Source organism: Phyllobates terribilis, unplaced genomic scaffold, assembly GCF_046119375.1.
Source record: "Phyllobates terribilis strain yellow unplaced genomic scaffold, ASM4611937v1 Scaffold_3__8_contigs__length_932513732, whole genome shotgun sequence".
In the NCBI taxonomy this organism is placed as follows: Eukaryota; Metazoa; Chordata; class Amphibia; order Anura; family Dendrobatidae; genus Phyllobates; species Phyllobates terribilis.
In genome coordinates, this window is record NW_027362763.1 from 12020341 (window position 1) to 12045370 (window position 25030).

General features: G+C 48.5%; 1 protein-coding gene across 2 annotated transcripts in view; it reads right to left on the bottom strand.

The window, feature by feature from the left end:
- DNMT3A (DNA methyltransferase 3 alpha) overlaps positions 1–25030 on the bottom strand; it is a 473310-nt gene that overhangs the window by 424811 nt on the left and 23469 nt on the right. For both annotated transcript variants that reach the window (XM_073673658.1, XM_073673656.1), the window contains exon 2: positions 21752–22037. In XM_073673658.1, the coding sequence (XP_073529759.1) occupies positions 21752–21826 (75 nt within the window). In that variant the 5' untranslated portion in view covers positions 21827–22037. The remainder of the gene's footprint in view (positions 1–21751; positions 22038–25030) is intronic.

Genomic DNA, 25030 nt, shown 5'->3' on the forward strand with positions numbered 1-25030 from the left:
ACCTCCCTACAACGCCTGGGCATGCTCCTGATGAGGTTGAGTATTGTGTGTGGCCTCCACGTGCCTGTATGACCTCCCTACAATGCCTGGGCATGCTCCTGATGAGGCTCAGTATTGTGTGTGGCCTCCACGTGCCTGTATGACCTCCCTACAACACCTGGGCATGCTCCTGATGAGGCTGAGTATTGTGTGTGGCCTCCACGTGCCTGTATGACCTCCCTACAACGCCTGGGCATGCTCCTGATGAGGCTCAGTATTGTGTGTGGCCTCCACGTGCCTGTATGATCTCCCTACAACGCCTGGGCATGCTCCTCATGAGGCTGAGTATTGTGTGTGGCCTCCACGTGTCTGTATGACCTCCCTACAACGCCTGGGCATGCTCCTGATGAGGCTCAGTATTGTGTGTGGCCTCCACGTTCCTGTATGACCTCCCTACAACGCCTGGGCATGCTCCTGATGAGGCTGAGTATTGTGTGTGGCCTCCACGTGCCTGTATGACCTCCCTACAACGCCTGGGCATGCTCCTGATGAGGCTGAGTATTGTGTGTGACCTCCACGTTCCTGTATGACCTCCCTACAACACCTGGGCATGCTCCTGATGAGGCTGAGTATTGTGTGTGGACTCCACGTGCCTGTATGACCTCCCTACAACGCCTGGGCATGCTCCTGATGAGGCTGAGTATTGTGTGTGTCCTCCACGTGCCTGTATGACCTCCCTACAACGCCCGGGCATGCTCCTGATGAGGCTGAGCATTGTGTGTGGCCTCCACGTGTCTGTATGACCTCCCTACAACGCCTGGGCATGCTCCTGATGAGGCTGAGTATTGTGTGTGGCCTCCACGTGCCTGTATGACCTCCCTACAACGCCTGGGCATGCTCCTGAAGAGGCTGAGTATTGTGTGTGGCCTCCACGTGCCTGTATGACCTCCCTACAACGCCTGGGCATGCTTCTGATGAGGTTGAGTATTGTGTGTGGCCTCCACGTGCCTGTATGACCCCCCTACAACGCCTGGGCATGCTCCTGATGAGGCTGAGTATTGTGTGTGGCCTCCACGTGCCTGTATGACCTCCCTACAACGCCTGGGCATGCTCCTGATGAGGCTGAGTATTGTGTGTGGCCTCCACGTGCCTGTATGACCTCCCTACAACGCCTGGGCATGCTCCTGATGAGGCTCAGTATTGTGTGTGGCCTCCACGTGCCTGTATGACCTCCCTACAACGCCTGGGCATGCTCCTGATGAGGCTGAGTATTGTGTGTGGCCTCCACGTGCCTGTATGACCTCCCTACAACGCCTGGGCATGCTCCTGATGAGGCTGAGTATTGTGTGTGGCCTCCACGTGCCTGTATGACCTCCCTACAACGCCTGGGCATGCTGCTGATGAGGCTGAGTATTGTGTGTGGCCTCCACGTGCCTGTATGACCTCCCTACAACGCCTGGGCATGCTCCTGATGAGGCTGAGTATTGTGTGTGGCCTCCACGTGCCTGTATGACCTCCCTACAACGCCTGGGCATGCTCCTGATGAGGCTGAGTATTGTGTGTGGCCTCCACGTGCCTGTATGACCTCCCTACAACGCCTGGGCATGCTCCTGATGAGGCTGAGTATTGTGTGTGGCCTCCACGTGCCTGTATGACCTCCCTACAACGCCTGGGCATGCTCCTGATGAGGCTGAGTATTGTGTGTGGCCTCCACGTGCCTGTATGACCTCCCTACAACGCCTGGGCATGCTCCTGATGAGGTTGAGTATTGTGTGTGGCCTCCACGTGCCTGTATGACCTCCCTACAACGCCTGGGCATGCTCCTGATGAGGCTGAGTATGGTGTGTGGCCTCCACGTGCCTGTATGACCTCCCTACAACGCCTGGGCATGCTTCTGATGAGGTTGAGTATTGTGTGTGGCCTCCACGTGCCTGTATGACCCCCCTACAACGCCTGGGCATGCTCCTGATGAGGCTGAGTATTGTGTGTGGCCTCCACGTGCCTGTGTGACCTCCCTACAATGCCTGGGCATGCTCCTGATGAGGCTGAGTATTGTGTGTGGCCTCCACGTGCCTGTATGACCTCCCTACAATGCCTGGGCATGCTCCTGATGAGGCTGAGTATTGTGTGTGTCCTCCACGTGCCTGTATGACCTCCCTACAACGCCCGGGCATGCTCCTGATGAGGCTGAGTATTGTGTGTGTCCTCCACGTGCCTGTATGATCTCTATACAACGCCTGGGCACGCTCCTGATGAGGCTGAGTATTGTGTGTGGCCTCCACGTGCCGGTATGACCTCCCTACAACGCCTGGGCATGCTCCTGATGAGGCTGAGTATTGTGTGTGGCCTCCACGTGCCTGTATGACCTCCCTACAACGCCTGGGCATGCTCCTGATGAGGCTGAGTATTGTGTGTGTCCTCCACGTGCCTGTATGACCTCCCTACAACGCCCGGGCATGCTCCTGATGAGGCTGAGTATTGTGTGTGGCCTCCACGTGTCTGTATGACCTCCCTACAACGCCTGGGCATGCTCCTGATGAGGCTGAGTATTGTGTGTGGCCTCCACGTGCCTGTATGACCTCCCTACAACGCCTGGGCATGCTTCTGATGAGGTTGAGTATTGTGTGTGGCCTCCACGTGCCTGTTTGACCCCCCTACAACGCCTGGGCATGCTCCTGATGTGGCTGAGTATTGTGTGTGGTCTCCACGTGCCTGTATGACCTCCCTACACCGCCTGGGCATGCTCCTGATGAGGCTGAGTATTGTGTGTGGCCTCCACGTGCCTGTATGACCTCCCTACAACGCCTGGGCATGCCCCTGATTAGGCTGAGTATTGTGTGTGGCCTCCACGTGCCTGTATGACCTCCCTACAACACCTGGGCATGCTCCTGATGAGGCTGAGTTTTGTGTGTGGCCTCCACGTGCCTGTATGACCTCCCTACAACGCCTGGGCATGCTCCTGATGAGGCTCAGTATTGTGTGTGGCCTCCACGTGCCTGTATGACTTCCCTACAACGCCTGTGCATGCTCCTGATGAGGCTGAGTATTGTATGTGGCCTCCATGTGCCTGTATGACCTCTATACAACGCCTGGGCATGCTCCTGATGAGGCTGAGTATTGTGTGTGGCCTCCACGTGCCTGTATGACCTCCCTACAACGCCTGGGCATGCTCCTGATGAGGCTGAGTATTGTGTGTGGCCTCCACGTGCCTGTATGACCTCCCTACAACGCCTGGGCATGCTCCTGATGAGGCTGAGTATTGTGTGTGGCCTCCACGTGCCTGTATGACCTCCCTACAACGCCTGGGCATGCTCCTGATGAGGCTGAGTATTGTGTGTGGCCTCCATGTGCCTGTATGACCTCTATACAACGCCTGGGCATGCTCCTGATGAGGCTGAGTATTGTGTGTGGCCTCCACGTGCCTGTATGACCTCACTACAACGCCTGGGCATGCTCCTGATGAGGCTGAGTATTGTGTGTGGCCTCCATGTGCCTGTATGACCTCTATACAACGCCTGGGCATGCTCCTGATGAGGCTGAGTATTGTGTGTGGCCTCCACGTGCCTGTATGACCTCACTACAACGCCTGGGCATGCTCCTGATGAGGCTGAGTATTGTGTGTGGCCTCCATGTGCCTGTATGACCTCTCTACAACGCCTGGGCATGCTCCTGATGAGGCTGAGTATTGTGTGTGGCCTCCACGTGCCTGTATGACCTCACTACAACGCCTGGGCATGCTCCTGATGAGGCCGAGTATTGTGTGTGGCCTCCACGTGCCTGTATGACCTCCCTACAACGCCTGGGCATGCTCCTGATGAAGCTGAGTATTGTGTGTGGCCTCCACGTGCCTGTATGACCTCCCTACAACGCCTGGGTATGCTCCTGATGAGGCTGAGTATTGTGTGTGGCCTCCACGTGCCTGTATGACCTCCCTACAACGCCTGGGCATGCCCCTGATTAGGCTGAGTATTGTGTGTGGCCTCCACGTGCCTGTATGACCTCCCTACAACGCCTGGGCATGCTCCTGATGAGGCTCAGTATTGTGTGTGGCCTCCACGTGCCTGTATGACTTCCCTACAACGCCTGTGCATGCTCCTGATGAGGCTGAGTATTGTATGTGGCCTCCATGTGCCTGTATGACCTCTATACAACGCCTGGGCATGCTCCTGATGAGGCTGAGTATTGTGTGTGGCCTCCACGTGCCTGTATGACCTCCCTACAACGCCTGGGCATGCTCCTGATGAGGCTGAGTATTGTGTGTGGCCTCCACGTGCCTGTATGACCTCCCTACAACGCCTGGGCATGCTCCTGATGAGGCTGAGTATTGTGTGTGGCCTCCACGTGCCTGTATGACCTCCCTACAACGCCTGGGCATGCTCCTGATGAGGCTGAGTATTGTGTGTGGCCTCCATGTGCCTGTATGACCTCTATACAACGCCTGGGCATGCTCCTGATGAGGCTGAGTATTGTGTGTGGCCTCCACGTGCCTGTATGACCTCACTACAACGCCTGGGCATGCTCCTGATGAGGCTGAGTATTGTGTGTGGCCTCCATGTGCCTGTATGACCTCTATACAACGCCTGGGCATGCTCCTGATGAGGCTGAGTATTGTGTGTGGCCTCCACGTGCCTGTATGACCTCACTACAACGCCTGGGCATGCTCCTGATGAGGCTGAGTATTGTGTGTGGCCTCCATGTGCCTGTATGACCTCTCTACAACGCCTGGGCATGCTCCTGATGAGGCTGAGTATTGTGTGTGGCCTCCACGTGCCTGTATGACCTCACTACAACGCCTGGGCATGCTCCTGATGAGGCCGAGTATTGTGTGTGGCCTCCACGTGCCTGTATGACCTCCCTACAACGCCTGGGCATGCTCCTGATGAAGCTGAGTATTGTGTGTGGCCTCCACGTGCCTGTTTGACCTCCCTACAACGCCTGGGTATGCTCCTGATGAGGCTGAGTATTGTGTGTGGCCTCCACGTGCCTGTATGACCTCTATACAACGCCTGGGCATGCTCCTGATGAGGCTGAGTATTGTGTGTGGCCTCCACGTGCCTGTATGACCTCCCTACAACGCCTGGGCATGCTCCTGATGAGGCTGAGTATTGTGTGTGGCCTCCACGTGCCTGTATGACCTCCCTACAACGCCTGGGCATGCTCCTGATGAGGCTGAGTATTGTGTGTGGCCCCCACGTGCCTGTATGACCTCCCTACAACGCCTGGGCATGCTCCTGATGAGGCTGAGTATTGTGTGAGGCCTCCACGTGCCTGTATGACCTCCCTACAACGCCTGGGCATGCTCCTGATGAGGCTCAGTATTGTGTGTGGCCTCCACGTGCCTGTATGACCTCCCTACAACGCCTGGGCATGCTCCTGATGAGGCTGAGTATTGTGTGTGGCCTCCACGTGCCTGTATGACCTCCCTACAACGCCTGGGCATGCTCCTCATGAGGCTGAGTATTGTGTGTGGCCTCCACGTGCCTGTATGACCTCCCTACAACGCCTGGGCATGCTCCTGATGAGGCTGAGTATTGTGTGTGACCTCCACGTGCCTGTATGACCTCCCTACAATGCCTGGACATGCTCCTGATGAGGTTGCGGATGGTCTCCTGTGGGATCTCCTCCCAGACCTGGACTAAAGCATCCGCCAACTCCTGGACAGTGTGTGGTGCAACGTGATGTTGGTGGATGGAGCGAGACATGATGTCCCAGATGTGTTCAATCGGATTCAGGTCTGGGGAACGGGCGGCCAGTCCATAGCTTCAATGTCTTCATCTTGCAGGAACTGCTGACACTCCAGCCACATGAGGTCTGGCATTGTCCTGCATTAGGAGGAACCTAGGGCCAACCGCACCAGCATATGGTCTCACAAGGGTCTGAGGATCTCATCTAGGTACCTACTGGCAGTCAGGCTACCTCTGGCGAGCACATGGAGGGCTGTGCGGCCCTCCAAAGAAATGCCACCCCACACCATTACTGACCCACTGCCAAACCGGTCATGCTGAAGGATGTTGCAGGCAGCAGATCGCTCTCCACGGCGTCTCCAGACTCTGTCACGTCTGTCACATGTGCTCAGTGTGAACCTGCTTTCATCTGTGAAGAGCACAGGGCGCCAGTGGCCACTTTGCCAATCCTGGTGTTCTATGGCAAATGCCAAGCGTCCTGCACGGTGTTGGGCTGTTAGCACAACCCCCATCTGTGGACGTCGGGCCCTCATACCACCCTCATGGAGTCGGTTTCTAACCGTTTGTGCAGACACATGCACATTTGTGGGCTGCTGGAGGTCATTTTGCAGGGCTCTGGCAGTGCTCCTCCTGTTCCTCCTTGCACAAAGGCGGCGGTAGAGGTCCTTCTGCTGGGTTGTTGCCCTCCTACGGCCCCCTCCACGTCTCCTGGTGTACTGGCCTGTCTCCTGGTAGCGCCTCCAGCCTCTGGACACTACGCTGGCAGACACAGCAAACCTTCTTGCCACAGCTCGCATTGATGTGCCATCCTGAATGAGCTGCACTACCTGAGCAACTTCTGTGGGTTGTAGAGTCCGTCTTATGCTACCACGAGTGTGAAAGCACAACCAACATTCAAAAGTGACCAAAACATCAGCCAGAAAGCATTGGTACTGAGATGTGGTCTGTGGTCCCCAGCTGCAGAACCATTCCTTTATTGAGGGTGTCTTGATAATTGCCAATAATTTCCATCTATCGTCTATTCCATTTGCACATCAGCATGTGAAATTGATTGTCAATCAGTGTTGCTTCCTAAGTGAACAGTTTGATTTCACAGAAGTTTCATTTACTTGGAGTTATATTCTGTTGTTTCAGTGTTCCCTTTATTTTTTTGAGCAGTGTATATATATATATATATATATATATATATATATATATATATATATATATATATATACAGTACAGACCAAAAGTTTGGAGACACCTTCTCATTTAAAGATTTTTCTGTATTTTCATGACTATGAACATTGTACATTCACACTGAAGGCATCAAAACTATGAATTAACACATGTGGAATTATATACTTAACAAAAAAGTGTGAAACCACTGAAAATATGTCTTATATTCTAGGTTCTTCACAGTAGCCACCTTTTGCTTTGATGACTGCTTTGCACACTCTTGGCATTCTCTTGATGAGCTTCAAGAGGTAGTCACCGGAAATGGTCTTCACTTCACAGGTGTGCCCTGTCAGGTTTAATAAGTGGGATTTCTTGCCTTATAAATGGGGTTGGGACCATCAGTTGTGTTGTGCAGAAGTCTAGTGGATACACAGCTGATAGTCCTACTGAATAGACTGTTAGAATTTGTATTATGGCAAGAAACAAGGAGCTAAGTAAAGAAAAACGAGTGGCCATCATTACTTTAAGAAATGAAGGTCAGTCAGTGCGAAAAAAATGGGCAAACTTTGAAAGTGTCCCCAAGTGCAGTTGCAAAAACCATCAAGAGCTACAAAGAAATTGGCTCACATGAGGACCGCCCCAGGAAAGGAAGACCAAGAGTCACCTCTGCTTCTGAGGATAAGTTTATCCGAGTCACCAGCCTCAGAAATCGCAGGTTACCAGCAGCTCAGATTAGAGACCAGGTCAATGCCACACAGAGTTCTAGCAGCAGACACATCTCTTCAACAACTGTTAAGAGGAGACTTTGTGCAGCAGGCCTTCATGGTAAAATAGCTGCTAGGAAACCCCTGCTAAGGACAGGCAACAAGCAGAAGAGACTTGTTTGGGCTAAAGAACACAAGGAATGGACATTAGACCAGTGGAAATCTGTGCTTTGGTCTGATGAGTCCAAATTTGAGATCTTTGGTTCCAACCACCGTGTCTTTGTGCGATGCAGAAAAGGTGAACGGATGGACTCTACATGCCTGGTTCCCACCGTGAAGCATGGAGGAGGAGGTGTGATGGTGTGGGGGGGCTTTGCTGGTGACACTGTTGGGGATTTATTCAAAATTGAAGGCATACTGAACCAGCATGGCTACCACAGCATCTTGCAGCGGCATGCTATTCCATCCGGTTTGCGTTTAGTTGGACCATCATTTATTTTTCAACAGGACAATGACCCCAAACACACCTCCAGGCTGTGTAAGGGCTATTTGACCAAGAAGGAGAGTGATGGGGGGCTACGCCAGATGACCTGGCCTCCACAGTCACCAGACCTGAACCCAATCGAGATGGTTTGGGGTGAGCTGGACCGCAGAGTGAAGGCAAAAGGGCCAACAATTGCTAAGCATCTCTGGGAACTCCTTCAAGATTGTTGGAAGACCATTTCCGGTGACTACCTCTTGAAGCTCATCAAGAGAATGCCAAGAGTGTGCAAAGCAGTCATCAAAGCAAAAGGGGGCTACTGTGAAGAACCTAGAATATAAGACATATTTTCAGCTGTTTCACACATTTTTGTTAAGTATATAATTCCACATGTGGTAATTCATAGTTTTGATACCTTCAGTGTGAATGTACAATTTGCATAGTCATGAAAATACAGAAAAATCTTTAAATGAGAAGGTGTGTCCAAACTTTTGGTCTGTACTGTACTTACATATCAGTCATGGTTGAAAGTGTTGGCACCCTTGAAGAATTTTCTCCCATATAATTATATATAATTATCACAATTACACACATTTTGTTATACACATGTTTATTTCCTTTGTGTTTATAAGAACACAAAAAAAAAGAGAAAAATAGGCAAATTGGACATAATTTCACACAAAACCCCAAAAATGAACTAGACAAAATTGTTGGCACAATCCACTTATTATTAGATTGCACGTCCTCTAGAATAAATAGCTGCAGTCAGTCGCTTCCTATAACCATCAGCTTCTTCCTCCTCAGCTGGGATCTTGGACTTTTCTTACAATCTGCTCCAGGTCGCTCATGTGTGAAGACGTCTTCTCCGAACAGCAATTGTAAGATCACCCAACAGGTGATCAATGGGATTTACATCCGGACTCATTGCTGCCACTTCAGAACTCTCCAGCGCTTTGTTTCCATCCATTTCTGGGGGCTTCTTGAAGTATGTTTGGGGTCATTGTCGTGCTGGAAGACTCATGACCTAGGATGCAAACCCAGCTATCGGACATTGGGTACTACATTGCCACCCAAAATCCTTTGGTAATCATCACATTTCATAATGTCTTGCACACAGTTAAAGCACCCAGTACCAGAGGCAGCAAAACAACCGTGACCCTCCACCATATCTGACTGTAGGTGCTGTGTTCTTTTCTTTGTGGGCTTCATTCCGTTTTCGGTAAATAGTAAAATGATGTGCTTTACCAAAAAGCTTTATCCTGGTCTCATCTGTCCACAAGATGCTTTCCCAGAAGGATTTTGGCTTACTCACCTACATTTTGGCAAACTGCAGACTAGCTTTTTTTATGTCTCTGTGTCAGCAGTGCGGTCCTCCCTGCTCTCCTGCCATAGCGTTTCATTTCATCCACATGTCGACAAACAGTTCGCACTGACAATGATGCACCCTGAGCCTGCAGGACAGCTTGAATTTCTTTAGACCTTGATTGGTGCTGCTTATCCACCATCCGTACTGCATTACAATCTTTCATCAGTTTTTCTCTGCTATCCACGTCCAGGTAGATTAGCTACAGTGCCTTGGGTTGTAAACTTCTTGATTATTTTGTGCACTGTGGACAAAGGAACATCAAGATCTCTGGAGATGGACTTGTAAGCTGGAGATTGTTGATATTTTTCAACAATTTTGGTTCTCATGTCCTCAGACAGTTCTCTACTCCTCTTTCTGTTCTCCATACTTAATGTGGCACACACAGACACACAATGGAAAGATTGTATGTGTGTACGATAATTTTCTGGGAGAAATACTTCATTTTCTGGAACAATTTCAAGGGTGCCAACACTTTCGGCCATGACTGTACACACACACATATTCTATATCCCGCATCACACAACTGGCGCTGCGTTGTTCATATCACGCGACCGGCTGAACACCTTAATGTGACAGGGATGTATGACAGTTTTGTGATCCCACCATAGGGACCCCCATCATCCCGTGATGAAAGAAGCGAAGGTCTGACACGTGCAGCCTTACTATAGTCCCTGTCGTCAGCGAGTCCTGCTCTCAGAGGAGACGTGGATGCCGCTGTATCCCATCTAGACAAGGCTCTGTGAGCTGAACACATCAGCAGCGGCGTTACAATGTGTCAGTCAGGAGTCCAGGCTGTTTACGGCACAGAAACGGTTTATATTATGTACAATTAAAGGGAAACTGTCAGTAAGATCAACCGCCCAAACCGCACACATAGGGGCAGACAGGTCTTTGAGGTGTAAATCCATCAACCCTTTTATCTTTTCTAGCTGTTACTGCATTCCTGAGTAATTAGTGGTTTCATTCATATCAGGCGTTAAGTGCTCTAGGTGTGACAGAGCACTTCCCAAGTCTCTGTCTCCTGAGGATGCTTCTTCTCCCCTAGCACCAGCCTCTTCAGCTTGATTGATAGCTCACTGTGTGATGTCAGGCACTGGGAAAGAAAATCAGACCCCCGATCTGTCAATCCAGCTAAAGAGGCTGGTGCTGGGAGGGGAGAAACAACCTCAGAGGGCGAAAGCCCGGGAAGTGCTCTGGCACTCCCAGAGCATTTAACACCTCATTTGCACATTAGTGATAAAGTTAATTACTCAGTAATGCAGCAACAGATAGAAGATATAAAGGTGTCAATGGATTTACACTTCAAACACCTGCGGTTTGGGGGGTTGATCTGACAGTTTCACTTTTCAGAATAAGCTGTCCTTTGTGTAAATGAAGAATAACACTATTTCTGGCCATTTTCTGACTTGTATTCTGCATTTTCACTGGTTTTCCACTTTGAAGTCTCTATCTCTAATCTCCAGTTAGCACTCTGAGCTAGTGGGAGGAGAAGAGCTGCTATGATGTCTTCTGTATACACAACACACAGACATGAAATATTCCTGTTTTCCTGTCTCTATATAACAAATGGTCAAAAGCATCAGTATGGAGAATATTATTCATCGGTACTGAGTAGTGTAGTTGTGTATCCAGCTCTGTGATGAGATAAAAGCTTACTATAAAGCATCAGTATGGAGAATATTATTCATCGGTACTGAGCAGTGTAGTTGTGTATCCAGCTCTGTGATGAGATAAAAGCTTACTATAAAGGATCAGTACGGAGAATATTATACAGCGGTACTGAGCAGTGTAGTTGTGTATCCAGCTCTGTGATGAGATAAAAGCTTACTATAAAGCATCAGTATGGAGAATATTATTCATCGGTACTGAGCAGTGTAGTTGTTTATCCAGCTCTGTGATGAGATAAAAGCTTACTATAAAGCATCAGTATGGAGAATATTATTCATCGGTACTGAGCAGTGTATTTGTGAATCCAGCTCTGTGATGAGATAAAAGCTTACTATAAAGCATCAGTATGGAGAATATTATTCATCGGTACTGAGCAGTGTAGTTGTGTATCCAGCTCTGTGATGAGATAAAAGCTTACTATAAAGCATCAGTATGGAGAATATTATTCATCGGTACTGAGCAGTGTAGTTGTGAATCCAGCTCTGTGATTGTTATGTTCTGCTACCAAAGCTAAGGAAAGAGGAGAGATCTGTCCCTACTATAAGACTCAGCTGAATCCCTACGATGTAACAGGGAACCTGATCCTGCGATCAGACCTGCTAAAGTCCTAATCTAGTCTGTACGGAGACCTATAGATTTGGGGAGGGAATCCCTACAAGTACTAAGGACTGGGAGGAATATGGGACACCTCCTAACAGAAATAGTAGCAGACAGACGAACAAACAAAATAGATAGAACATAGAGGTCCGAAGACCAAGCAAACTAACAGAGTTAGATACAGAGCACAGGCTAGCTAGAAAGTAGATATACAATGAAGTCCAGCAAAGCCAGAAGGGCGGAGCAGGATTAAATAGGCCAACAAGGTCATGTGACCAGCAAAGGAAAAAAAACCTAACAGCAAGGTTCTAACAGTACCCCCCCTTCTAAGAGGATCCTCCGGATCCCCTAGGACCAGGCTTATCAGGAAATCTCCTGTGAAACGCTCTGATAAGTCTGGACGCGGAAACATCATCTGACCTCACCCAAGAGTTATCCTCGGGTCCGAAACCTTTCCAGGCCACAAGATACTGCAAACTACCTCTATACCGTCTAGAGTCAAGGATGCGAGAAATTTCATATTCCCCGTCCTCCACCACCGGAGGAACAGAGGCAGAGGCGTCACCATCCGACACAACAGCTTTTTTTTAACAGAGAGACATGAAAGACCGGATTAATTCTCCAGGAGGTAGGAACCTCCAACCTAACAGCAGATTGGTTGACAACCTGAAGCACCTTAAAGGGCCCTACAAACTTGGGACCCAATTTCTTAGAAGGAATCCTCAACCGCAGATTCCTAGAGGACAACCAAACCATGTCACCAACAGCGAACAAAACCTCCTGTCGTTTCCTATCAAAGTAGTCTTTAGATTTTCTGTTGGCCTCCTGAAGATTACCACGCACATCCGTCCAAACTCTTTCCAAATCACCGGAAAAATTCTCCTCCTCAGGCACGGCAGATCCCAACTTGGAGAACGACCCAAACGACGGATGTCTCCCAGAACAACAAAAAAAAGGCGAACAACCAGCAGAAGAAGATGTATGATTGTTCAGAGCAAATTCGGCAAGTGGCAGAAACTCAGAACACCCCTCTTGATTGTCTGCCACAAAACAACGCAAGAACTGCTCAACATCCTGGTTTTTCCTTTCTGTCTGGCCATTAGATTCAGGATGATATCCGGACGAAAACGACAAATGAATTCCCAACCTGTCACAAAAGGCACGCCAAAAACGAGCCACGAACTGAGGACCCCTATCAGAAACAATGTCAGTAGGAACGCCATGAAGTCTGACAATTTCCTTGACAAAGGCCTTAGCGAGAGTTTTAGCGCAGGGCAGTTTGACGAAGGGAACCAAGTGACACATCTTGCTAAAACGGTCCACGACCACCCAGATGACAGTAAAACCCTCAGAGGGGGGAAGGTCAGTTATAAAGTCCATAGCCAAATGTGTCCAAGGAGCACTGGGGACCTCCAAAGGACAAAGCAACCCCGCAGCAGGAGTATGTGAGGACTTAGATCTAGCACATATAGTACATTGGCGCACCCACTTAATGACTTCCTTCTGCCATCCAGGCCACTAAAAACTGCGACCCACCAGTCTCTTGGTCTCAGAGATTCCGGGATGACCTGCCAACCGAGATTCGTGACACTCAACAAACAAATCTCTCCTAAAGGTCCCAGGCACAAACAACCTCCCATGAGGAGTGTTAGATGGGGCATTCTCCTGAGCTTTAAGAATCTCATCTTCCAAAACGGAGTCTAAAGCAGCTATCACAACACCTTCTTGTAAAATGTTTTCCTCTTTCTCAGCACCGACTATGGGAGAAAAACTGCGAGACAAGGCATCCGCCTTAACATTCTTAGTACCAGGGATGTAAGTAACGGAGAAATTAAACCGCGAGAAAAACAGTGCCCACCTAGCCTGACGGGCATTCAGGCGCTTGGCAGCGTCAAGATATATCAGATTTTTATGATCCGTAAGAACCTGAACGGGAAATTCCGCACCTTCCAAGAAGTGGCGCCAGTGTTCAAATGCGAGTTTAATAGCCAATAATTCCCGATTACCAATATCGTAATTCAGTTCAGTCTCCGAAAATTTTTTTGAAAAAAATGCACAGGGATGTAATCCATCCCCGTTATCCTGAGACAATACTGCGCCAACCCCCACAGAGGAAGCATCAACCTCAACCAAAAACGGCCTAGTAACATCAGGCTGCATAAGGATGGGAGCAGAGGTGAACCTCTCCTTGAGATACACAAAAGCTTCAATGGCCTCAGAAGACCACTGAACCGCATCAGCACCTTTCCTGGTGAGATCAGTCAGAGGTTTGACAATACTAGAAAAATTTTTTATGAATTTTCTATAGTAATTGGCGAAACCCAAAAACCTCTGTATCGATTTCAAACCAATAGGCCTAGGCCATTCCTGAACCGCCTGAACCTTAACCGGGTCCATCTCAAAACCTTTGCTGGAGATAATGTAGCCCAAAAAACTGATTCTCTGTACAGCGAACTCACATTTCTCCAGCTTAGCAAAAAGCGAATTGTCCATTAATAACTGTAATACCTCACGCACGCTCCGCCAATGAGACTCCAGATCTGGCGAATAAATCAAAATGTCATCCAAATACACAACCACATTTTTACCGATCAAAGGTCTAAGGATGTCATTAATCAGATTCTGAAAAAATGCAGGAGCATTAGTAAGACCAAAAGGCATAACCAGATTCTCAAAATGACCCACAGGAGTGTTAAAAGCAGTCTTCCATTCGTCACCCTCCTTCATGCGCAACAGATTGTATGCCCCCTTAAGGTCAATTTTAGAGAACCACTTGGCCCCCAATAACTGGTTAAACAGATCAGGAATCAATGGCAGTGGGTAAGGATTGCGTACCGTAATTTTGTTAATCTCACGAAAATCCAGACAAGGACGTAAACCGCCGTCCTTTTTTTTAACAAAAAAAAATCCAACCGCCACAGGAGACTTAGAGGGCCTAATGTGACCGGCGGCCAAGCTTGTCTGTATGTATTCCTCCAAAGCCTTCCTCTCAGGAATAGTAAGGGTAAATAAACGACTTTTAGGAAGAGTCGCTCCAGGGACAAATTCAATAGAACAATCATAGTCTCTATGGGGAGGCAAAACCTGCGATTCCTTCTCAGAAAAAACTCTCCAAAAATCCTGAATAGGAACAGGCAATTCTCCCCTATCCAAAGCTGCAATACGCCCGTTACAACACTTGTCATAACATTTATGGCTCCAGGATTTAATTTCACTGGTAGACCAATCCAGTACAGGATTGTGACATTTTAACCAGGGCAATCCCAATATTACTGGAGAAGGCAAGTTATTCAACACTACCAAATCCAATTTCTCATGGTGAACACCATTAATAGTGAGAGGAAATTCACTGACCTTGAGAGTAATATTCTTCAAAGGGGAACCATCCACAGAAACCACAGCAATGGAGGATGATAAAGGTTCAGGTTTTAAATTGAGTTTTTCCACGAATCCCCCATCAATAACATTCAGAGTAGACCCGCAATCAACAAACACCCGAAATTCCATTAATTTTTCCTGAGCAATCGTGGAAGCAGCTAAAAATACACCCTTGGAATTTAAACAGGCAATACGGGCGTGACTGACCATTTTTTTTTCTTTCTTCATACGAAGCTCACAGCCTTTAATCAAATGACCAGATTTTCCGCAATAGAAACACAAGCCTTGCGAAAAACGACGGTGTTTTTCTTGAGAGCGAGGTGCCACCGATCCAATCTCCATCGGTTCACCACTGTTAGTACACACATTATCATAACCAGAAACTGACATAGCAGAGGATTTGCTCTCATTAACCCTAGCACGCAGTCTTCTATCCACCCGTATAGCTAATTGCATAGCCTGTTGCAAATCTTCAGGTGTAGGATAAGCAATTAGCAGGTCTTTAACCCTTTCACTGAGCCCAGCAAGAAATAGACTTTTCAGAGCAGAATCGTTCCACCCTGTTTGAGTGGACCAACGACGAAAATGAGTACAATATTTTTCCATATTACCTGATCCTTGTTTTAAACGTCTCAACTCAGTCTCAGCTGATGCGACACGGTCAGGATCATCATATAATAGCCCCAAAGCAGAAAAAAAACTATCCACTGATCTGAAGCATGCATCACTAGGTTGCAAAGAAAAGGCCCACTCCTGAGGCTCTTTGCGCAAAAGTGACATTATGAACCCTATGCGCTGGGATTCATCCCCAGAGGACTTGGGTCTCAAACGAAAATACAATAAGCAAGCATTTTTGAATGAAAAAAATTCTCGATGTTCACCAAAAAATAAATCCGGCAAACATACCTTAGGCTCCAAGAAATATGCTCCAGGACAGTTACTCACGTGCTGACGGAGCTCGGCCACCTCCAGAGAGAGTCCCTGCAGGTGTTTAGCCAAATCCTGAACCGACACCATGATGGAACAAAAAAAATCTTTCCTTAGAGAATTTACAGGCTGGACTTACTGTTATGTTCTGCTACCAAAGCTAAGGAAAGAGAGGAGATCTGTCCCTACTATAAGACTCAGCTGAATCCCTACGATGTAACAGGGAACCTGATCCTGCGATCAGACCTGCTAAAGTCCTAATCTAGTCTGTACGGAGACCTATAGATTTGGGGAGGGAATCCCTACAAGTACTAAGGACTGGGAGGAATATGGGACACCTCCTAACAGAAATAGTAGCAGACAGACGAACAAACAAAATAGATAGAACATAGAGGTCCGTAGACCAAGCAAACTAACAGAGTTAGATACAGAGCACAGGCTAGCTAGAAAGTAGATATACAATGAAGTCCAGCAAAGCCAGAAGGGCGGAGCAGGATTAAATAGGCCAACAAGGTCATGTGACCAGCAAAGGAAAAAAAACCTAACAGCAAGGTTCTAACAGTGATGAGATAAAAGCTTACTATAAAGCATCAGTATGGAGAATATTATTCATCGGTACTGAGCAGTGTAGTTGTGTATCCAGCTCTGTGATGAGATAAAAGCTTACTATAAAGCATCAGTATGGAGAATATTATTCATCAGTACTGAGCAGTGTAGTTGTGAATCCAGCTCTGTGATGAGATAAAAGCTTACTATAAAGCATCAGTATGGAGAATATTATTCATCGGTACTGAGCAGTGTAGTTGTGAATCCAGCTCTGTGATGAGATAAAAGCTTACTATAAAGCATCAGTATGGAGAATATTATTCATCGGTACTGAGCAGTGTAGTTGTGTATCCAGCTCTGTGATGAGATAAAAGCTTACTATAAAGCATCAGTATGGAGAATATTATTCATCGGTACTGAGCAGTGCAGTTGTGAATCCAGCTCTGTGATGAGATAATACTTAAAAGAAAGCATCGGCATGGAGAACACTATACAGCAGTACTGAACAGCATAGCTGTTTGTCCCGCTGTGGGGTGAGATAACATTTAGGAGAAAGAAGAAGCAGGGGGGACATTATACAGGAGTACGAAGCAGCGTAGTTGTGAAGGTAACATTGGGGTAAAATAAAACACCCACTACAAACTTCAGCAACATGGAGGACAGCAGTCCAGAGCTGAGTAGCTGTCTTTGTACAGTAATGCTGAGCAACATATCTGTGAATCCAGCTGTGAGAGGAATTATAACACTAGAAGCTTCAGCAATATGAAAGACATTATACAGCAGTACTAAGTTGTGAAGCCTTGAACAGTGCTCCGTGATGATATAAACACTTACTTAAAATTATACAGTACTGAGCAGAGCAGCGGTTATTCCAGCTCTGGAATGAGATAAAGACTTACTAGAAACATCAGCATATAAAAGATTATGCAGCAGTGTAGTTATTCCTTCTCTCGGGTGAGATAAAACAAGAGAAAGTATCAGCATGGAGAACTTTATACAGCAGTAGAGTGAGATAAAACACTCACTAGAAAGAGCTGTCTGTGTGTCTCTGCCTCTCTCTCAGCTTTTTCCTGCACCGCCTCTCCTTTCCATTGACTTCAATAATCAGCGGTGATCTGATCAATAAGTGACCTGGCCATCTGTCATTTGAAGGAGGATTTTAGCATTTTTTACTGCTTGAACGAGGAGTTCAGGAGGTGGAGGAGGAAAAGAAATGGTTCATAAATGGAGATAGAGGCAAATTGTATTACAGTTGGTACGGGAAGTGTTCAGACCCCTTTACATTTTTCACTCTTTGTTTCATTGCAGCCATTTGGTAAATTCTAAAAAGTTCATTTTCTTCTCATTAATGTACACTCTGCACCCCATCTTGACTGAAAAAAAAACAGAAATGTAGAAATTTTTGCAAATTTATTAAAAAAGAAAAACTGAAATATCACATGGTCATAAGTATTCAGACCCTTTGCTCAGACATTCATATGTAAGTCACATGCTGTCCATTTCCTTGTGATCCTCCTTGAGATGGTTCTACTCCATCATTGGAGTCCAGCTGTGTTTAATTAAACTGATAGGACTTGATTTGGAAAGGCACACACCTGTCTATATAAGACCTCACCGCTCACAGTGCATGTCAGACCAAATGAGAATCATGAGCTCAAAGGAACTGCCCAAGGAGCTCAGAGACAGAATTGTGGCAAGGCACAGATCTGGCCAAGGTTACAAAAGAATTTCTGCATTACTCAAGGTTCCTAAGAGCACAGTGGCCTCCATAATCCTTAAATGGAAGAAGTTTGGGACCACCAGAAGTCTTCCTAGACCTGGCCGTCCAGCCAAACTGAGCAATCGTGGGAGAAGAGCCTTGGTGAGAGTTAAAGAAGAACCCCAAGATCACTGTGGCTGAGCTCCAGAGATGCAGTAGGGAGATGGGAGAAAGTTCCACAAAGTCAACTATAACTGCAGCCCTCCACCAGTCGGGCCTTTATGGCAGAGTGGCCCGACAGAAGCCTCTCATCAGTGCAAGACATATGAAAGCCCACATAGAGTTTAATCAAAAACACATGAAGGACTCCCAGACTATGAGAAATAAGATTCTCTGGTCTGATGAGACGAAGATAGAACTTTTTGGTGATAATTCTAAGCGGTATGTGTGGAGAAAACCAGGCACTGCTCATCACCTGCCCAATACAATCCCAACAGTGAAACATGGTGGTGGCAGCATCATGCTATGGGGGTGTTTTTCAGCTGCAGGGACAGGACGATTGGTTGCAACTGAAGGAATCATGAATGCGGCCAAGTACAGAGATATCCAGGATGAAAACCTCTATCAGAGTGCTCTGGACCTCAGACTTGGCCGAAGGTTCACCTTCCAACAAGACAGTGACCCTAAGCACACAGCTAAAATAACAAAGGAGAGGCTTCAGAACAACTCTGTGACCATTCTTGACTGGCGCAGCCAGAGCCCTGACCTAAACCCAATTGAGCATCTCTGGAGAGACCTGAAAATGGCTGTCCACCAACGTTCACCATCCAACCTGACAGAACTGTAGAGGATCTGCCAGGAAGAATGGCCGAGAATCCCCAAATCCAGGTGTGAAAAACTTGTTGCATCATTCCCAAGAAGACTCATGGCTGTACTAGCTCAAAAGGGGGCTTCTACTCAATACTGAGCAAAGGGTCTGAATACTTATGACCATGGGATATTTCAGTTTTTCTTTTTTAATAAATTTGCAAAAATTTCTACATTTCTGTTTTGTTTCAGTCCAGATGGGGACAGAGTGGACTTTAATGAGAAAAAAATGAACTTTTTAGAATTTACCAAATTGCTGCAATGAAACAAAAAGTGAAAAATTTAAAGGGGTCTGAATACTTTCCGTACCCACTGTATATCTTCATACAACCCCTGGCAAAAATTATGGAATCACCGGGCTCGGAGGATGTTCATTCAGTTGTTTAATGTTGTTGAAAAAAAGCAGATGACAGACATGGCACAAAACTAAAGTCATTTCAAATGACAACTTTATGGCTTTAAGAAACACTTAAAGAAATCAAGATTAAAAATGTGGTACTCGGTAAGGGTAATTTTTTTCAGACCAAGCAGAGGGAAAAAATTATGGAATCACTCAATTCTGAGGAAAAAATTATGGAATTATGAAAAACAAACACACAAAAGAACACTCCAATACATCACTAGTATTTTGTTGCACCACCTCTGGCTTTTATAACAGCTTGCAGTCTCCGAGGCATGGACATAATGAGTGACAAACAGTACTCTTCATCAATCTGGCTCCAACTTTCTCTGATTGCTGTTGCCAGATCAGCTTTGCAGGTTGGAGCCTTGTCATGGACCATTTTCTTCAACTTCCACCAAAGATTTTCAATTGGATTGAGATCCGGACTATTTTCAGGCCATGACATTGACCTTATCTGTCTTCTTTCAAGGAATGTTTTCACAGTTTTTGCTCTATGGCAGGATGCATTATCATCTTGAAAAATGATGTCATCATCCCCAAACAACCTTTCAATTGATGGAATAAGAAAACTGTCCAAAATATCAATGTAAACTTGGGCATTTATTGAAGATGTAATGACAGCCATCTCCCCAGTGCCTTTACCTGACATGCAGCCCCATATCATCAATGACTGTGAGAATTTGCATGTTCTCTTCATGCAGTCATCTTTATAAATCTCATTGGAACGGCACCAAACAAAAGTTCCAGCATCATCACCTTGCCCAATGCAGATTCACGATTCATCACTGAATATGACTTTCATCCAGTCATCCACAGTCCACAATTGCTTTTCCTTAGCCCATTGTAACCTTGTTTTTTTCGGTTTAGGTGTTAATGATGGCTTATGTTTAGCTTTTCTGTATGTAAATCCCATTTCCTTTAAGCGGTTTCTTACAGTTCGGTCACAGACATTGACTCCAGTTTCCTCCCATTCATTCCTCATTTGTTTTGTTGTGCATTTCCTGTTTTGGAGACATATTGCTTTAAGTTTCCGGTCTTGACACTTTGATGTCTTCCTTGGTCTACCAGTATGTTTGCCTTTAACAACCTTCCCATGTTGTTTGTATTTGGTCCAGATTTTAGACACAGCTGACTGTGAACAACCAACATCTTTTGCAACATTGCGTGATGATTTACCTTCTTTTAAGAGTTTGATAATCCTCTCCTTTGTTTCAATTGACATCTCTCGTGTTGGAGCCATGATTCATGTCAGTCCACTTGGTGCAACAGCTCTCCAAGGTGTGATCACTCCTTTTTAGATGCAGACTAACGAGCAGATCTAATTTGATGCAGGTGTTAGTTTTGGAAATGAAAATTTACGGGGTGATTCCATAATTTTTTCCTCAGAATTGAGTGATTCCATAATTTTTCCCCCTGCTTTGTCTAAAAAAAAATACCCTTACTGAGTACCACATTTTTAATCTTGATTTCTTTTAGTGTTTCTTAAAGCCATAAAGTTGCCATTTGAAATGACTTTAGTTTTGTGCCATGTCTGTGATCTGCTTTTTTTCAACAACATTAAACAACTGAATGAACATCCTCCGAGCCCGGTGATTCCATAATTTTTGCCAGGGGTTGTATAAAGTTTCTTAACCTTCCACAATGATGCTGCCCAAGCCCTTGAGCTCTAGGGATATGCCCTGCCTGATGTGACTAGAAAGGCAGCAGTGTTACGAGAGTATTGTGCAGAGTGTGGCGGCTTTATCAGGACGGTGGATGAATTTTCCGTGCAGCAGGTGTCACCTTCATTCCATAACTCATTGTCACAGCAGATACAAAAGCCATAACCCAGGAGGCGACAGATGGGCCCTAACAGGAGCCAACAGATGGGCCCTCCCAGGAAGCAGCAGAAGGGCCCTCCCAGGAGGCAGCAGATGAGCCCTCCCAGAAGGAACCAGATCGCCCCTCCCAGAAGGAGACCGATCGCTCCTACCAGAAGGAGACAGATCGCCCCTCCCAGAAGGAGACAGGCCCTCCCAGGAGGAGACAGATGGGGCCTTCCCAGGAGGAGAGAGATGGGCCCTCCCAGGAGACAGATCGCCCCTCCCAGAAGGAGACAGTTTGGCCCTCCCAGAAGGAGACAGTTCGGCCCTCCCAGAAGGAGACAGATGGGCCCTCCCAGGAGAAGACAGATGGGTCTTCCCAGGAGGAGACAGATGGGCCCTCCCAGGTGGAGACAGATCGCCCCTCCCAGAAAGAGCAGAACATGAAATCTGCATGACAAGACATAATGATGGAGGTAAGACATCACTCACCTTGTGTGACTGCACAGCATCGGTGTCTGGCTCGGAGTTGCTGGTGTTGAGAATAGTACCATTGGACAGCATCATTGGAATGGTTTCCTGTAAATTCTGGGAGGGTGACACGGAGGAGTCCACAGGAGGACACAGAAAAATCCACAACAAGTAAAAAAACCAAAGTCAAAGAGTCAATTCATCAAAAAGGTAAAATAAAAGCACCAAGTGGAGATTACGTGAGCGTGCCCGCGAGTTACATCCGGCGGTCTGTGCCTTACGTCCGTGCAGATCTTTCTTCTTTGTCCTACATGGAAGCAGAATAAACAAAGTATCAGAAAGTCGCCGTCACCTGAACCACCAGATCATCCACCTCCTATAATAACAGTCTATGGATCAGGTTACAACATCAATGAATATCAGCTCCGGGGAAAACCACCAAAGTGTTTGGACAAATGCCACAAAGTCACCGCAGCCGCTCAACGAAGAAGAAAGATGATTCAAATACACTGTGTCCTCCCATAATGAAATCAAGCCTATGTAGTCTCCGAGCCAAACACCACATGAGTACTGCCGCCCGGTACGGGTATACACTACACCACAGGAGTACTGCCGCCCGGTACCCGGTATAGACCACAGGAGTACTGCCACCCGGTACACACCACAGGAGTACTGCCGCCCGGTACACACCACAGGAGAACTGCCGCCCAGTACACATCACAGGAGTACTGCCGCCCAGTACACATCACAGGAGTACTGCCGCCTGGTACACACCACAGGAGAACTTCCGCCTGGTACACACTACAGGAGAACTTCCGCCCGGTACACAGCACAGGAGTACTGCCGCCCGGTACCCACCACAGGAGTACTGCCGCCCGGTACGCGGTACACACTACAGGAGTACTGACGCCCAGTACCCGGTACACACCACAGGAGTACTGCCGCCTGGTACCCAGTACACACCACAGGAGTACAGCCGCCCGATACACACCACAGGAGTACTGCCTGGTACACACCACAGGAGTATTGCCGCCCGGTACACACCACAGGAGTACTGCCACCTGGTATACACCACAGGAGTACTGCCGCCCTGTACACGGTATACACCACATAAGTTCTGCCACCCGGTACCTGGTATACCCCACACGAGTACTGCCCGGTACCCGGTATACATCACAGGAGTACTGTCGCCCAGTACCCGGTATACACCACAGGAGTACTGCCCGGTACCCGGTATACACCACAGTACTGCGGCCCGGTACCCACCACAGGAGTACTGCCGTCCGGTACACACCACCTGAGTACTCCCGCCCAGTACACACCACAGGAATACTCTCGCCCGTATACACCACAGGAGTACTGCCGCCCGGTACACACCATAGGAGTACTCTCGCCCGGTATAGACCACAGGAGTACTGCCCCCTGGTATACACCACAGGAGTACTGACACCCGGTACACACCACAGGAGTACTGCCACACGGTACACACCACAGGAGTACTGCCGCCCGGTACCCGGTATACACCACAGGATTACTGCCACCCGGTACACAAAACAGGAGTACTCCCGCCCGGTACACACCACAGGAGTACTCTCGCCCGGTATACACCACAGGAGTACTGCCGCCCGGTACATACCACAGGAGTACTGCCGCCCGGTACAAACCACAGGAGTACTCTCGCCCAGTATACACCACAGGAGTACTGCCACCTGGTTTACACCACAGGAGTACTGCCGCCCTGTACGCGATATACACCACATGAGTACTGCCACCCAGTACCCGGTATACCCCACATGAGTACTGCCCGGTACCCGGTATACATCACAGGAGTACTGTCGCCCAGTACCCGGTATACACCACAGGAGTACTGCCCAGTACCCGGTATACACCACAGTACTGCGGCCCGGTACCCACCACAGGAGTACTGCCGTCCGGTACACACCACCTGAGTACTCCCGCCCGGTACACAACACAGGAGTACTCGCGCCCGGTACACAACACAGGAGTACTACCGCCTGGTATACACCACAGGAGTACTGCCGCCCGGTATACACCACAGGAGTACTCTCGCCCGGTATACACCACAAGAGTACTGCCCCCTGGTATACACCACAGGAGTACTGCCCGGTATCCGGTATACACCACAAGAGTACTGTCGACCGGTACCCGGTATACACCACAGGAGTACTGCCACCAGGTACCCGGTATACACCACAGGAGTACTGCCACCCGGTCCACACCACAGGAGTACTGCCACACGGTACACATCACAGGAGTACTGCCGCCCAGTACCCAGTATACACCACAGGAGTACTGCCACCCGGTACGCGGTATACACCACAGGATGCAGGACGGGTGTCGGGGGATGCAGGTTTAGGTTGGGCCCATGCGTCTCCTCCTGAGGTGAGGAATGAGGTGTGAGCCATAGCCACGAGGGGTTAATAGCTGCATCCGACACATTGCACCGCACCTGCACTGAGATAACGGAGGAATGTAGCCTCATACAGCAGCGTATACCATAAACTGCTTCGGGACGCAGGGCTCTCGGGGGATACAGGGTAGGTGTTGGGAGACACAGGACAGCTCTCGGGGGACGCAGGACAACTCTCGGGAATGCAGGACAGGTGTCGGGGGACGCAGAACGGCTCTCGGGGGTCGCAGGTCAGGGGACGCAGGGCGACTCTTGGGGGCGCGGGGCGCCTCTCGGGGGACGCAGGACGGCTCTCGGGGGACGCAGACTAGCTCCCGGGGGACACAAGACGGTACTCGGGGACGCATGACGGCTCTTGGGAACGCAGGACAGGTGTCGAGAGACGCAGGAAGGCTCTCAGGGGTCGCAGGACAGGTGTCGGGGGACGCAAGACGGCTCTCGGAGGACGCAAGACGGCTCTTGGGGGACGCAAGATGGCTGTCGGGGACGAAGGACAGATCTCGGGGGATGCAGGACAGGTCTCGGGGGACACAGCATTGGTGTCGAGGGACGCAGGACGGCTCTCGGGGACGCAGGACAGCTCTTGGGAACGCAGGACAGGTGTCAGGGGACGCAGGACGGATCTCGGGGGTCGCAGGACGGATCTCGGGGGACGCAGGACGGCTTTCAGGGGACGCAAGACAGGGCTCAGGGGACGCAGGACAGGTGTCGATGTACGCAGGGCGGCTCTCGGGGGACGCAATCGGCTCTCATGGGGTACGTAGGACAGCTCTCGGGTGGACGCAGGGCGGCACTCGGGGGGACGCAGGACGGCTCTCGGGGACGCAGGACGGCTTTCAGGGGACGCAAGACAGCTTTCAGGGGACGCA